Consider the following 15,675-nt stretch of genomic DNA (forward strand, 5'->3'; position numbering starts at 1 on the left):
CAAGGACTGTCTTCCTTCCCCGCACAGGCAAGCAGTTGTGCAGATGAAAGAACTTGCACCACAGCTCTGAAACATGTTATTCAGGCCATGGACATGTACTGTTTCCAGATTTCAAAGGCAGTATATGATCCAGACAAGACTGCAAGAGCTTCTGGTCTTAATTAGCTGTACATTTCCTGAACAGCTCTCTCAAGTCATGGCAGAAACGTAACGGCCTCGCAGGATTTTCGTTCTCCTCCTTTGTACAAGGCTCTCTAATGGCCCCAGCATTGGAAAGAGCAGCTTTGTGCTGTAAAGTCACTTTGGATTTGTACCTTGTAAGAACGTGTCCAGACTGCTGGGTCCATCTGTCTCTGCTGAGATCATTGTATGGCTTCTGGACTTGAAGATGATGGTGTTATGGTTGTCCCTATGGTCATGTCACTCAGTGTTGGCTATTGGTATTGTTCCTATTTCTTCCTCATCAGTTCACATGACAGTAATGTCTTTTCTTAGATATTTAGAGACACTTAAAAAGGGAGAAAAGGAACATGCTCCAGAGCTTTCAAGTAGCTTTGTGGAAAAGGTAGAGTATATTTTATTTTGGGAGTATAGCCCAGATAAGACTTTTTACCAAGAACCATTATATCTCAAGTTGAATTTTTAATTGATTTAGCTCCTCTGATCTGTACTTTGCCAGACATGAACCACTCACCTTTGGACTGAGTCCAGGGTGTAATGGAAAGTTAGCTGAAACCTCATCAGCTTTTGTTAAACCTGAGTGAATTTCAGCCCAGCACATTTCTTGTGAATAATTAAACAGTTAAGCAGCTGATGGATTTGAACCTGTGGCTTCACTCAGCCGTATTTCACAAGGAATGGGCTCATAGTGTTTTTTATGGGTCTTCTTTTGGCCTCCTGCGATGGATAACTGCATCATCTGGCAACCCAGAGTGGATGTTTTTCCATCTCCCACTCATTACCAGCATGAGCTGCTCCATGTGGCACTCCTCTCATCAGTTTCTGCTTCTCAGTGGTAAAGTCTCCAGTATTTATTTCTCTTTTTCCCCTTTTTATGTAACATTCCGAGTTGTTATCCTTTACTTTAATATCACTTTCTATCAGTACAACTGCTGTAGTCACAGCGAGGGTGTAGTGCTATGGCAACAGTGTATTAGCTGCAGTCTTGCCAATGAGTAAGACACAGCACAGCAATCAGATGATTTATCAAATCTGCTGTGGCAGAACTGAGCAGTGAGCTGGTGGCCTGAGCTGTCCCAGAACCTGCCCATCTCTTTCCTGTTGGTTATGATACTCAGATACGTTCTCTGCTGACAGTTTCCAGCGATGCCATTTTAGCCCTGACTGACTTAGCACCTTGCAAAATATTTTTAGATGTGCAATAATCTCCCAGCTATCTTTGGCAGTGAGCAACAATGGAAAGCAAGCATTTTTTTTCTGTGACTTTTCCACAAAGGTACTTTCTGTGGTTTCAGGGAAGGAGAGAACATATAAATGGAAGAAAATAAAAAAACCACTCCTGGAATGGAGCGCATGAGAGATGTGTCAGATTTCCACTGCTGAAGGCTGCGAGCGCTGCCCTACACCGCGGGGTGCCCTGAGCTCCAGCTGTGGTCGCAGGGTGCAGCTGTGCACCTCTGTCCCACGTACACAGCTGCGATGGGCACTGCAGCACCGTGTGTTTGTTAAGCCTTTGCCCAGATGTGGCGGTGATAAGAAAACCCTTACACAGATTTTACATATGCAAATGTGTAGATGCTTCTCGCCATCAGGGTTTGGCCAGAAGCTCCTAGAGAGGTATCAAGCAAGAGCAGGCTGCTGCAGATGTAAGGACTCAGAAAGTTTTCAGTGAGAGTGGTACTAGTGCTTAGACAAATTATGTTTGCCTGTTGCCCCCTCATACCTAATTAGTCTCCAATTCTACTTGCATGCAGTGAATCAGTGAGTTTGTATTACTGTTGTCACTACCCTAATAGTACAGGAAGGTGATTTGAGTTAAAAGGTGCTTTATTTTTCATGCTATAAGCCCGTGCCTTGTGATTCGAGTGGACATTGTTTTGTTGCATACCAGCATACTAAAGTCATTTATCAGGTGCTGCTGAACAGTTAAATGAGCAGTCCTTAGAGTCTTCTTATTAGGTGTGAGTATCCCAAGTTTGGATGTCTGTATGCTTGAGGTTCCCACATCTTCCTCATCCCCTACCAAGGCAGATCATACCATCGCTCTGCTATGAAGAGGAGACCTTAGACTCCTGCTGCACATTCTGCTCCATGCCTCTGGCTGCTCAGGAGCACCCAGTAAAAGAGCCAGAAAGGGTTATTTGTTGTTTAATTTAGCAAGGAAGGCAGTTGATGATGCATGAATTGGTCTGACACCTATCAAGTTCTGTGATCTTATTTGTTAATCTTTTTAACTTTCTGTTTTATTAGGGTAGGGTTTCAAGAGCAAATAGGATAAATGAGATTAAGTCTGCCACCCCAAATTACTCTCCTCTGAGTTACGAGCAGATTCACTCTGTTGAAGAAGTATAATTAGGAGGAAAATGCTGCCTGTGTAATTGTGTGCTTCGTTCAGAAGAACTTGAGATCCGTAATTATCCGCAATGTGCCGGGGCAGCGCATGCTGGCACTTCATTTCAGCCGTAAACAAAACCATGGAAGGTTTCTGTCCTGCATGCTTATGGAAGTAGCGCAAAGCAGCATGGCTGGAATCGCACTGTTATCCATCAGGGCTCCTGGTTCCATTGTGGGATCTAAATTAACTTAGAGCATCAGCAGTGCAGTGCCTTTGAGAAGTGCTGGTGTGGTTACCTGGAAGGTGGTCGTTGGTGGCGGGGTGAGGAGCACCGCCTGTGTGGAGCAGCGTGTCTTTGGAGCCGTAGATGCACCTGGTGAGGCAGGTGTAGCTGCTGGGACACAGGCAAGTCCCTGCACACCCCGTGCTGCTCCCTTCACTTAACTTTTTCATGGGCTTTTCCTTTGAGTTCTGCAATGACTGCAGTTCTGCAGCTGATCATAAAGTGCAAGGGCTGTTTCTTTGGCTGTGTGATTCCATGGTGAGATGAGTTGGTGACACAAAGACCACAGCCTGTTGAAACCTTGGACCGAAGAAAGCTTTGAATCCGTGTGGCGTTTATCTGAATTCATAACAGCTTCCATTAAGTAAAGCCTATGAAAAGTTCATCTAGGTGTGTCCCAGAGATGAGCGTTATTGCTGCTGGAAGCAGCTCTCCCAGAGGAGGAAATGCACAACGGAGGCTCACTGCAGGGCCTGTCCGGACGTTTCTGCAGCTTCCTTCTCGTGGCAGAGTGCAGAAGGGCAGATGCCAGTTTTGCCTGATGGGTTAGCAATTAAACCAGCCTGCCAGATGTGGATTACAGTTTTTGTTACTTCGGCTAAAACTGTGTGTGCATTAGATGAGAAGGATAGAGAGGATGCATCATGTTTTGTGAGTCCTGTTAGCAGTTTGATTTTCTCTTTCAGACCATTTTGCAGTTATGAGTCAGGACTTGATCTCACATCTGTTTTTATCGATCAGCCCAGTTTACAAATGAGGCCTCTTCTGACCCATCTAAAATTTTATGTAATATCTAGTACTGCATAAACATTCTGGGAAGAAAAAAGGGAAGGATGGTGCGCAGACCTTCTGGCTAGTATGTCCGGTGACTCACTCTATCCTTCATTTCAGCTTCCATGAAGTATTTTCACACACAGTGTTTACCCATTAAATGAGCTGTTTAGTTTAGCTTATGGCTCAGGTTTTTCATAGTATTTTGATGTATTTGTTGGGAACATGACAAAGGGAATAACAAATGGGAACATTAACTCATCCTTACTTTAATCATCTGAGGGAGTCTCTCATGTAATCTTTCTGTGAATTAGCAGCTATCTGGAAGAAAAAGTCTCTTGCCTGCTCACAAAGAAATGGGAGAAAATGTGCTGTCCTTCTAATGCTGGCCACAAGAGCACACGTGTTTAACAGTGTCTCTTCAAGGTCAGTAACACCATTCTGAGCTGTTCAAAGCAGCACATCGGTAGCACAAGCAGTGCGAATTAGATTTGGGAGAATCTTGGGTGTGCATTGGTGTTTTTTTTTCTCTCTGCAGGCTTCAGGCTGGCAAACAGCCCGATTCAGCTGTAGATATAACTCAGGCAAAATGTGATCCGGAATGCGTGTGTTAATGCTCGGTTTATGTGAATGGTGGCAAGGTGCTGCTGCTGACTGGCTTGAGCAGTTTGCCAGGCTCCCTGCTGGCAGGGCAGGCAGGAACTGAAAGAGAAATAAGATTGCTGTAATGCTTAGCAGTGAGCTTTAGAGAGGCTGTAAATGGCTGAGTGAGTAAACGCTGCGTTTTATTGGACCCGGTTGCCTGTCTTGGTCCAGCCCTCCTCTGCAATGGGAAATGATCTTTGCGGTTAGAGCAACTGTCCTGTAAGTAACAGGCATTTCTCCAAGCTCTTTCCAAAGTCCCCTTGTTTCTCTCCTTGTCTTTTTTGTCCTCCCCTGTTACATGTGCTGAGTGTGCTGTGTCTGTCAGTGTTTTGGAGCAGTACTCTCATGGCAGTTGCCATTCCCTTTCTTTTCGGCATTCCCAAGTTCTGCAGCCACTGGCAGAGCTCATGCTCTGTCCAAATTCCCACCAGGGAGAGGTTTTGCAGTGTTGGTTTTGCTTGTTATTTAGAGTTGGAAACCACTCAGGAAGATTCTGTGGGATGTGAATGGCCTTTGCATTGTACCTGCTGTGGTGATCAAGGGTGTAAGAATCCTGTTTTGCTTTCTGCCAGATGAGAACTGGGCACTGTCTGTAAGCAGGCAGTGTACACGATAAACAGAAATGCAACAATTGAATGCAGCTTTTACACAGAGAAGCAAAATGCCAGGTTGCAAATAAAGCAATAGGGTTGCAAAGCCCCACAAGCCACATGAGCAGCTGGAGCTTTCTGTGCTCTGGAACAAAGCGTCTTTACAAAGGGCGGCTGCAGCGTACTGAAAATTGCTGAAACTGGCAATTGAAATTTCTGATGTTAAATTGTGAATCTGGCTGAATGGCTGGTGGAGAGTGGATGAGACTACTTTTGTGATGGTGGCGAATGGGAAGAAACTGCTCGATACAGCCAAAAGAGCCCTCACCTGTAACTGTTCTCCTCCACAGGTGCCCCTGGCTGACAAAAGCCATCTCCCCAGCCATCCCGGTGTACAATGGGCTCGTGTTCTTGTTTGTGCTGGCAAACTTCAGCATGGCTACTTTCATGGACCCTGGAGTTTTTCCACGAGGTAACAGAAAACTGATGGACTGATGGATGCCCCTTCCCTCCCTCCCTCCTCTCCGTTTTTCTTTTCTCTGATAATCTTTCTTGTAGATTTTTAATTTGTTTATGTATTATCTTTTACCCTCAGCTGACAGTAGAGGTGATATAGTAAGAAGAGCTTCTGAGACTTTCCAGCTTCTGAGCTGGGAGGTGTCAGTTGTCCTTGCACTCGCTGGGGCTGGCAGTTGAGGGTACAGCGCTGCACAGCATCCTTCTCCTTTGAGCAGCTCTCCTGACTGATGTGATTCCAGTTGCCATCCCTGTGTCATGCTGGCATGTTGGATTTAAGTTGCTGTCTTCACAATAAGAAGTTGAATGTAGTGGGGGGGAGAGGCTGAACTTTCTGAAACATCTTCATCAAAGCTGACTTTCCTTCCAAAAAGCCTTAAAACAAATGCGTAAGCATTGAATGCTAGAAAAGGCAATGATTAAGGCTCGCTTTAGAGTGTCTAAAAATGTATGCCTTTAAAAGATATCCCTGCTTGAATTAGTATGGATGCACAGCTGATTAAATAGGATAAAGATTGCTCTGCTCATGTAATGGGAAACACAGTGGAGCTCTCTCTTTTAACACAACTTAATGAGAGAATTATCACCTAATTTTATCTGTCTTCCAATAATTATTCTCATGCAGTTTGCATCGGAGACTGCTCTAGGCAGTCTTGCCAAACCGGTGGATCTGTGCTCTTTGCAAGGTGTTCTTGCCCAGCTCTGTTCTGTGAATATAAAAGCTATTTTGAATTGCCATTGCACCTGTCAAGAACAAGGCACCTGTCCTGCCAGCTTCCATGAATAGTGAGTGCCAGGTTTCTCCAGGTAGCGGGGCATAATGATGAGCATCTGCTGCCCTTCCCTCCAGCTGAGCCCTGTGAACCTCTGAGCAATTACTGCAGCACTCCTGCAAAGGAAATAATTGTGTGCAGAGGCAACATTTAGTCATTTGTGCAGGATGATGTGCATAAAGGTACAAATGGGTGGTAGTGAGATTTTAAAAAATGTAAGCACTTAGAGCTTCTATCTGGTTTCCTGCATTTTTCAGTGCCTCCCTCTCATCAGACATAACCACACTTGAATATGCTGTGAGTGTGAGGTTATTGATGGCAGCCCCGCTCTTGGCCTTCGGTAGGAGGAGCACTGAAACAATGTTGTTCAGTTCTGAACATCTCCGTTTGGGAATCTGATATCTTTATACAGTGTGCTTTCCTCAAAATGGAGCTTGCTGACTTTCTGTGCCCTGCTGTGATCAGGACTGAGCATATTGTAAATTCATGCCTTCCTTTAGACTTCTCTAACTTCCTCTTGCCAACAAGCTCTTTAGTTTGGTCTTTGTATTTAAAGGAGAAAAGAATATGGAGATCAAATGGAAACTTTGAAATATTCATAGCATCATTAAGGTTGGGAAAGACTGCTAAGATCATCTAATCCAACCATCAATTAATTCTCATCAGCTTCTTTTAATTCCCAGTTCCTCAGCAAAGGAGTCAGGAGCAAAGCGGAGTGCCCTACAGCTCGCCTTTCTTCCATCCCTTTCTGTTTACTTGTGGCCGCAGGCTTATCTCCCTGTGCTCTGCATGTACTTGGTCTGAAAGAGGTTGGGAGTAGGGAAAATGCAGGAGAGATGGGAGTCATACTTAAAGAAAATGAGGGGGTAAAAGTGTAGATGTGTGAAGGAAGCAATCTGATAAGGAAAAGATGGGAAAGACTATAAATACCATTGCTGGGAGGAAAGGGGAGCAGATGTTATTTCAGATCACAAGTGTGCATGCTAAAAAAGCTATTGCTACCCCACACCACCCACAGAGCTGCAACCCAAGGAGTTCAGAAACTGTGGGAGTGATTTAAAATGATGTACGATGGATCTGTTTGCTTTCTGCTGTCGAAATTACAGATTTAATCTTGGTTTCCAAGCTTTTTAGCACATTCCCGATAGTTACAAATTTACTTTAAAAACAAAATAATAGAAAAGCAATGCAAAAACGGAGTCTTAAGAAATGGCAGGATTCCTTTAAGGAAGCTGCCAAAAATCATGAGATGTGTTATAAAACCAGGAGATTTGGTTGCGTTTTGTCAGCGGATAACTGAAAGAATCTGAGTGGTAAGGTACCGACCTCTACCAATGGCTTCTTGTGCTCAGATCACCTAGAGCTGGTAATAAGGACATCTCCAGCTGTATCATAGGAGCTTACAGGTTCTCTGGCATGGGGGAAGTAAGCCCCCTTTTTCTTGTATTACTGAACAGGACCTAAATTTACCTCCCGGATCCGTTACCTACTTATGGATTCTTTTTTTTATTTTGCTGGCTCTCTGAATGATCCTGATATGAGCCAGGTCTTGCTCTGTGCAATTGAGCTGCCAGTAATACACTAAAATGATTGAGAAGAAAGGGAAGTCACTGAAACTGAGACTGCCCTGACAAATCTGATTTACAGTCTGAATTGAGTTTGCTGATGTTTGTTGCTGGCTAATTATAAATACCAACTGCAAACTGACTTCCAGTATTTTTTATGTGAATATTCTATAAATACTCTTAGTTGTGTCAGTTCTGCCAGACTGATGTGTTTATACAAGCACATACCACTGCACATAGGTATGTACAACTTACTGACTTTTTGACTGCATAGTCAGTATTTCTACAAGTGTTTAAATGGTGTGACCACTCTCGTGTCTTGTTTTCCTATGCCCACACATGCATTGCACAGCATGGACTGATTTGAAGCATTGAAGAACCCAAAGATTGTATTAATAGAAGTGCCCCAAGGGATTTGGAGTCTGGCTCCCACTGACTGCCACTGATCGTTTATGAAGGAAAACTGTAGGGAGCAGTGCCAGTACAGCAGTCTGCTTCCATGCACAAACATTAATCCAGAAAATATTCTTGCAAGGTAAATATTGTAGCTGAGCCAGATCCCAGACTCATCTAAGCGAAGGGAAAAGCTCCTTGTGAAGTTGGTGGAAATTCGATCATTTTAGTAGGGCTAACACATTTAGAGAAGATTTAATACAGAACAGCATGACAGTTATTGATGCTCCACCGGGATAATATCATGAATTTGCACCTAATTTGGAGTCTGTCAATGCCAGCTGCACTGCAGTGTTTTACCAGGTGTTAAGTAGAGTTTAACTACTTACACAGTCTCTGTCGAAAGGAAACAAATAAAGATTACAGGAATCTAGAATAAAAGATGAGCTGTTGTGAACATCCTTCTTTCCTTTTCTTCCCAAGATGCATTCTAGACTGGCTGTTATTTTTTGCATTTATTTTTAAATGGCCTCTTTTTTTAAACAGCAGCACTTGGTTGAGATGATAAGCCATTCACCCACTGGGTTGTCATTAATAAAATGACTGCCATATTGTCCTCCCCATCTTACTAATGGCAAAGAGAGGCTAAATAACTTATCCCAAGGTCACAGAGTGAAAAATTCAGAAAACAGGACTTGATGCCTTCCAGTCCTGTGCTCAAATCACTGGATTGTACTGCCTTTGAGAGAAGTGAGATCATCCCAGTTATGTACTGCTACTAAAGTAAGAATATTTGGGGTATGCTATGAAGAAGTGAGCAGGAAAGATGCTATAAGGAAGCAGACACTGGTGCCAGGGCTCATTGCAGGCACACAGATTGCTTCTCACTGTGGCATCAAGCTCCCAGGAGCAAAAGGACTTTGGGATGGTGGTGGACTGGCACTGGAGTGCTGGACAAATTATCGCATGGGGTCATCTGGGTTGATTTGGAGGTTTGAGCTAACAAAACCTTATTTTAATATCTCTTAATGTAATTTCTTGTGATTTATGTGCTGGTAAGCTGGCATTTAATTAATCTTAAATAGCCTTCTCAACAGGGGCTTGAATATTTCTTGATTTCTGTCTCCTCTTTGACTCTAGTTTGCATCTCATCCCATCCATTCTGCCTGTAACTGTTGGCTAAGATAAGACTCAAACACTTCTCTTTGTCCAGGCTCTGGACTGGCTGCCTGGTGCTCCCATGGGAGCTGCCTCGGGAGCAGAAGCAAGCCCAGATCACTGATATGTTCAGCAACCAGGACAACCTGTTCTGACAGTCCATCACTTCCACCACTCTGTTTCTCTGACAAGCCCAAGAGCGCATGCAGTGCCCCTGTATCCAAGGCACTGTCTGGATTAGATATTTTATCATTACTCTGTTATTTCCAGTAACTTTTAGTTTTGCATTGAGCAGCAGATGAAGATGAAGATAAAGACGATGACTTCCGAGCTCCACTCTACAAGAATGTGGAGATTAAAGGAATCCAAGTACGGATGAAATGGTGTGCCACCTGCCACTTCTACCGTCCTCCACGCTGCTCTCACTGCAGTGTCTGTGACAACTGTGTTGAGGTAACAGTGCTGCTGATTGTGTTGACTTTGGCCCTGTGATTGGGGTTGCACGTACATGCTACTGGAAATGTGCAGTTGGGTCCTTCCCCCAGTATTTCAATTCTTGGAAGTTCCCAGCTCTAACCTTGGTGATGGTCTTCTACTGATCGGTACCATTTGAAGCACAGCCTTCTGCTATATGTTACATATGCAATATTGTTTGATGTCAGCTTTGTTGCTGATGATAATTAGGTTAAAAGGTTTATAATCCTGGCTGTGTCTTCCTCAAGGTAGCTTAGGGATCATGATTGTAAAAAAGAGGTGAATGGGAGCATTTATGGAGAGGCAGAGTTCAGGAGAGCGGAAAGTTCAGGGTGAACTATTCTCACTTGTGTGTTTGTCCACCAGTGTGGGCACCAGTTTGTTTGAAATGAAGTGATGAACCATAAGATCACTGGGGATGCGTGGAAATCAAAGTCAGAATTCTATGTGCAGTTCTACACTCAGTGGAAGGGCTCTATGTTTACATCAACACCTCAGCTTGGAGCATGAACTCAGTCATGCTTCTAATGTTGTCCCTCTGAATTATAGGGCTTTCATGTTTCTTAATAACCCTGAGGTCTTGGTAATGCACACAGGATATTTAAAAATAACCCCTAAATAGTAAAGAGTGCTTCTGGGCTATAGACATCTCCTAAAATTCTAAGTACAGAGTACTGTATCCACAGTACTTGTGTTGCCTGGGGGCAGTTTCTATAGCTAAGCTAAAAATTCCATTTGTTAAGGATCATTTCTGATGCAAAGTCTTTTTTTTTTTTTTTTTTTTTTTTTTCCAAATAGAAATGTGATTCTTTTAATATGTCTACAATATATTCAGCTATGCCATTAAAATGAAAGGGGCTGCTAATCAGACAGCAAAAACTACTGGTATCAGCTAGAATGCTGTGTACACCATCTTTGTCCTAATCCTCGTTGCCAAAAGCAAGGGAACAGTCCCAAGGAAAGCAGTACAGTTGCTTGTGTGACAAAGGCTGACAGGGTTTATCTTGTGTCCGTGATTTTCTCCTTCAGGAGAAAATCCTTAAGGAGGATGCTGGATCTGAGAAGATGGAGAGAAAGGAGCTACTGAAGTCCCTGGGTGGAGGAGAATAGCCACAGCTATTTGTTCCTCGTCACACAATTGCATTAGACTGCTGCGTATTGTTAAACAGAGGTGGATTTTTTGGAGAAAGCCTGGCTCATATATTCCTAGTTTTAAAACAAATGTTCTCACTATTTCTAGATTCTAAGGACTGTTTAGATGATAAAGTTCTCAATTATCCCATAGAATTTCTTTCTTCTCCTCTCCCCAGTGGCTTAGCATGAAAATCCATTTTCAAGAAATGATGTTTTCTCAGAAAAAGATTGCCCAAAACCCAGTGGTACAAACACTTGTGATTTCGTGCTGCCATAGGGCCTCCAGGGGAGGCAGTTCTGCTGCAGAAATGAAAATGAGAGAGAATCCAAAAGTAACCCAAATAAACCATCGGAACGCAGGGTGACTGCCTACTTCTCAGGAGGATTTATTGATAGTCAGACTGGTTCAGTGTTCTTATTCTGGTGGGCAAGAATGAGTGAAACTCTGCTTGTTTAATTAAATTATGATTGCCGTGAAGAAATGTAGGCAGAAAGCATTAATAACTTCTGAATCAATAAATAGTGATCTTAAAAAGCATACTTTATTGATTCTTGTGATGTTTATTTCTGTTCACCTGTCTATTCTACAAGAGCTTGAAGACAGTGATAAGAGTGACTCTGCTGGCTTTTCAGTGTGGAACACATGCAGGGTTGGAATTCACCTCTTTTCTCATTCGGTCTAGAATGTGCTATGAAAGTTCTTAGCCTGAATATAAAACTTTTGAGCCAGTTTGATAAAAATAACCTAACAACAAAAAATGACAACCCTTGCAGAAATAAAATCAGTTGAAACCCAAAGCCTGCTGTGACCAGATGGACTGAAAAATAAATCCATGACAAAAGTAGTCAGATTTTTTTCTTTACTGAAATGTTCACAGTGGGTATTTGTATAGTTTCATAATCTGTAGATATTTTAGGAGTGTACAACCAGATTCACATCATAGGCATATGCTGGGTCAGCATTTCAAGCATAGCCTGGAATGATCCTTATTAAATCACCTCTGGCATTTGCTGATGTGCTTTGAGAAAACCGATCGATTTATTTAGTAAAGTTTTGGTAAATATATTGGGCAAAACTTACAAATATGAAAATCTGTAGGAACCTGCTTTGTGGAAAAGTATTTTTCTTGAGCTTGCTAATTAAAAAGTTTAGCTACATATAAATACAGAAATGTCAGGGAGAGAATTCTGCAGCCAGTATTGCATCTTCAGAATACTATAGGGTATGATAGCTTCATTGTAATTGACTCCTCATGTGATGGATGATTATAAAGAAATCAGTGCATCTGCTGCCAGATGAATAGCCTGTTTTATGTTGCGATGTGTTCTCTTAACTCTATGAACTCTCAAGTACCTCTCCATTCATATATAAAGAAGCCATTCTGTGCTGAGAAGAGCCTTATAAAGAGGCTGTACCTGGTTTGTAAAGCTTCAGAACTAGCTTGATGTGATTTTACATGACGACAGTTCAGATTTACCTCTAAGAAAAGCTGTTTCCTTTCACTGTTTGGATGTTGTTCCCTGTCTCTCCCTTTCTTTGCAAGGATTTTGACCATCACTGCCCATGGGTCAACAATTGCATAGGACGGAGGAACTATCGCTATTTTTTTCTCTTCTTGCTGTCCTTAAGTACGCACATGGTTGGAGTATTCACCTTTGGCCTGATTTTCATACTGAACCACATGGAAAAGCTGGGAGCAGCTCATACCACCATTACGTATCCTTCTTCTTGGTCTTCAGAGACACAAGGTGGCCTAGAGGAAAATATGAAGGAGTGGATATGAAGGTTTGTCTTCTTGGAACTGGTGCAGGTTTACTCCTCTCCTGATTCCTGTTGCTCCTCCCCTGTAAATGCTTAGGACAATTCTTTCTCTTTACTCATCTGACGCGTGGTTACCCCCATGCTGTGCCTGATCTTTTGTCTATCTCAGTCATTGCTAAGGCACACAGCAGAAAGATACAGCACCTCCTGAATTTTACTTCCAATTGCGTGTGACTCTCCACTGTTGAGTACTCTTTACTGTATTTAAACATATGATACAGTAGTGTTTGCCCTGGAGGTATGTCGTCTTCACGGCAGTGTAACACTCTAACCCCTGGCTCTGAGGATTGCTACTCCCTTTGGTAGGTTAGTGCAGAGCAGTCTTTACAAGATGATTGAAGCCAGGATCTGTGAGTTCACTTTATTTTTGAACAATCTCAATGATAAGGACTGTTGCTAGGAATAGATGGACTTAAGGTGAAATTTGATTAATCTAATCAAAGATGACAAACATGCTCCCGATTTCCCAGATTTTTTTCTCCTTTTCCTTTTCTTGTTCTTCACAGTTTCATTTTCCCTTCACTCACTCCAGTTTCTTTAACTCCTGGGTACAGAATGGCTGTCATGTGTGTGGCTGGGTTATTCTTTATTCCAGTCATTGGTCTCACTGGTTTCCATATTGTTTTAGTGGCACGAGGACGCACGACCAACGAGCAGGTAAGCAGCAGTTTTTTCTCTGTGTTTGTAGCTAAGATGTTGATTTGGAAAGAAAAGCCAGCAAGTCAGCTTGGACAAATAAAAAAAAGCCAACACTCTTCTTGAGGGTTTTGTGAGGATCTAGGAAGTTTGCCTCATTTTTCATTTTCACTTTTTTTCTTGAATGCACTACAAGCTCAGATGTTCCCCTTATCCTAACCACAAAGCCTTATTTAACATTTGAAATCCACTCACGTCCTTGAAATAGGTTTTATGTGGTGTGTACTGTCAACTCCAGAAGTTCAGACTTTATGAGTCAGACTGAACAAATCATGAGACTGAACAAAAGAAAGGAAAAGATTAAATCAAGTCTTTGCCCTATCTCCTGATATTTTGAACTCCCCCAGCCAGCCCACATGCTCTTAATAAGGCCTGAGCTAGCTCTTTGTCTCTCTCTCTTTGTCTCCCTTGTTCTCGTGTATGTGCATGCACACACACACACACACACACACACACAGGCTATTGGACCTAACTTGTTTTGCTTCTCCAAACCAAGTGCTGACAGCATCTTGTGCCAAAAAAACTGTAAACTTTAGTTCCCTTGCAGTTACTCACATGTATCATGTTCAGACCCTGTCTGGGGTCTGCATATATACATGTGCACACATTGATAGCATGCAACAGGTGATAGAGATCTAATCAGGGACCCATAGCATGCCTCTGTTTGTAAGGGGTACTCAGCTGGGGCGTGCAGCGTGCCAGTAAGCTGTCTGAGGTCTTTGTACACTGGGATGAGATTGTTTGCTATCCTACAAGAGACAATAAAACCATGCATAAAATCCATGAATAGTGTGAGAAGTTAACATAGGCAAAGAATCTGAAGTCATCCTGAATTGCTGCCTAACATGGACTTTGAACAAAGCAGGCTTACTGTAGCTGAAAATCCTTAAATGCTTTGCTGTGTCTATCTTAGTCTTGCTTGGAGTCAGCTGGTCTTAATTTTAAAATTGATTTTGGCCAAGTATTAAGTTTGATAGTGCTAACAATAGTAACATGAAATCCAAAGCATTTTAGTCTCTTATCCCATGTCATGTTCTATCTGAGGCTTGTTTCTCTGCAGGGGTTAAAATTGTCCACAAAAATTTGAGGGTGAGGAAGAAGGAAAAAAAAAAATTAAAAATTAGAAAACAAACGAAGAACTTATTCTGTGTTTAGTTACATTGACATTTGGACAGGTTGAGAATTTTGCATTTAATTTGATTGAAATAACTATTGGAAAAGTATTCTAGGTTGGTTTGGTTTCTTGAGCTACCAAAGCACTGAAACACTTCATTTCTGTGCAGTCCTATGTACTGCAGAGCTGTAACCAGAGCATGGATGTTGCCAGCCTTCAGGTACCTCTCTAAGTAATTAGGACCACAGGCTAGCCGTGATAGATAAGAGATCTGCTTCTGGCTTTGCCACTGTTTTAAAACATTCCCTTTTCTCCTGTAGTCTCAGTATTGATTTTCTTTTCTGACATTATTAGTTGTCTGCAGTCAAGGCTCCAGTTACAGTACGCTCAGCACACATCCCCTTTTCCCATGACATTTTTGTAGGCCAGCAGTGCAGACGTGTGGTGTTTTACTGTGCATTCTTGCTGTCCATTCATTCCAGAGCTCGTAGGTTTTGAGCATTCATAGAAAACAGATTGTGATTTCGGAGTGCCTGGTGGCTGAACACAGTTCTTGTGAATACCTCTGGAAGTATTTTATGGAACCAAAATAACCAACATCTGCTCATAGCCTGGTATTTTTAGTTTCTGGATAGAGTAAATAAATAACCTCTCCTTCTGAGGCTGCTTTCTGTCTGTATCTCAAACTGTGTTGGTCGTTCTGAAAGTAATGCCTCATATTTATTTCCACGGAAACTGCAACAAATACAAAGATCACAATGACATCACTTGCTCTACCAAATCCTCAGCCACAAACACACTCTTTTTCAGTGCAGTCATGAAGATTAGCTGTGTGCTTAGCCCGCAGTGATCAAGAGTCTGTATGCTGCACTTATAAAAGTCTGCACCAGTGGAGATGACCCACTGTCACCCCTGCTGAAATTCACCACCCAGCCCTCACTGAGCTCACAGCCACTTCTGGGTATCCATCGACATTCAGCAAGCACTGATGAATGTCAGTAGGTGCCATTTTTTCCACATGGAGCACCCAGTGACACACCTGTGCTCCGTACACACTCCCATGTCAGATGCCATTCTGTCAGAGTGCCGCCCTGCTGCCATCTGTCACACAGCAACCAAACATAGCGGGATGTTGGTGGGAAGCTTCAACCTCTGCTGCCATGCCACCAGCAGCCGCCTCTGATGTCATGGGCCAACATCATAAAATAGGAGGCATTACTTTCAGA

General features: G+C 42.7%; 1 protein-coding gene across 2 annotated transcripts in view; it reads left to right on the forward strand.

Annotated features, from left to right (window-relative positions):
* ZDHHC8 (zDHHC palmitoyltransferase 8) overlaps window positions 1–15,675 on the forward strand; it is a gene marked incomplete at both ends in the record, with an annotated part of 82,323 nt that overhangs the window by 58,798 nt on the left and 7,850 nt on the right. For both annotated transcript variants that reach the window (XM_079544097.1, XM_079544098.1), the window contains 4 exons: window positions 5,155–5,276; window positions 9,505–9,662; window positions 12,362–12,534; window positions 13,194–13,296. In XM_079544097.1, the coding sequence (XP_079400223.1) occupies window positions 5,155–5,276; window positions 9,505–9,662; window positions 12,362–12,534; window positions 13,194–13,296 (556 nt within the window). The remainder of the gene's footprint in view (window positions 1–5,154; window positions 5,277–9,504; window positions 9,663–12,361; window positions 12,535–13,193; window positions 13,297–15,675) is intronic.

This window comes from Tetrao urogallus (assembly GCF_951394365.1).
Source record: "Tetrao urogallus genome assembly, chromosome: 17".
In the NCBI taxonomy this organism is placed as follows: Eukaryota; Metazoa; Chordata; class Aves; order Galliformes; family Phasianidae; genus Tetrao; species Tetrao urogallus.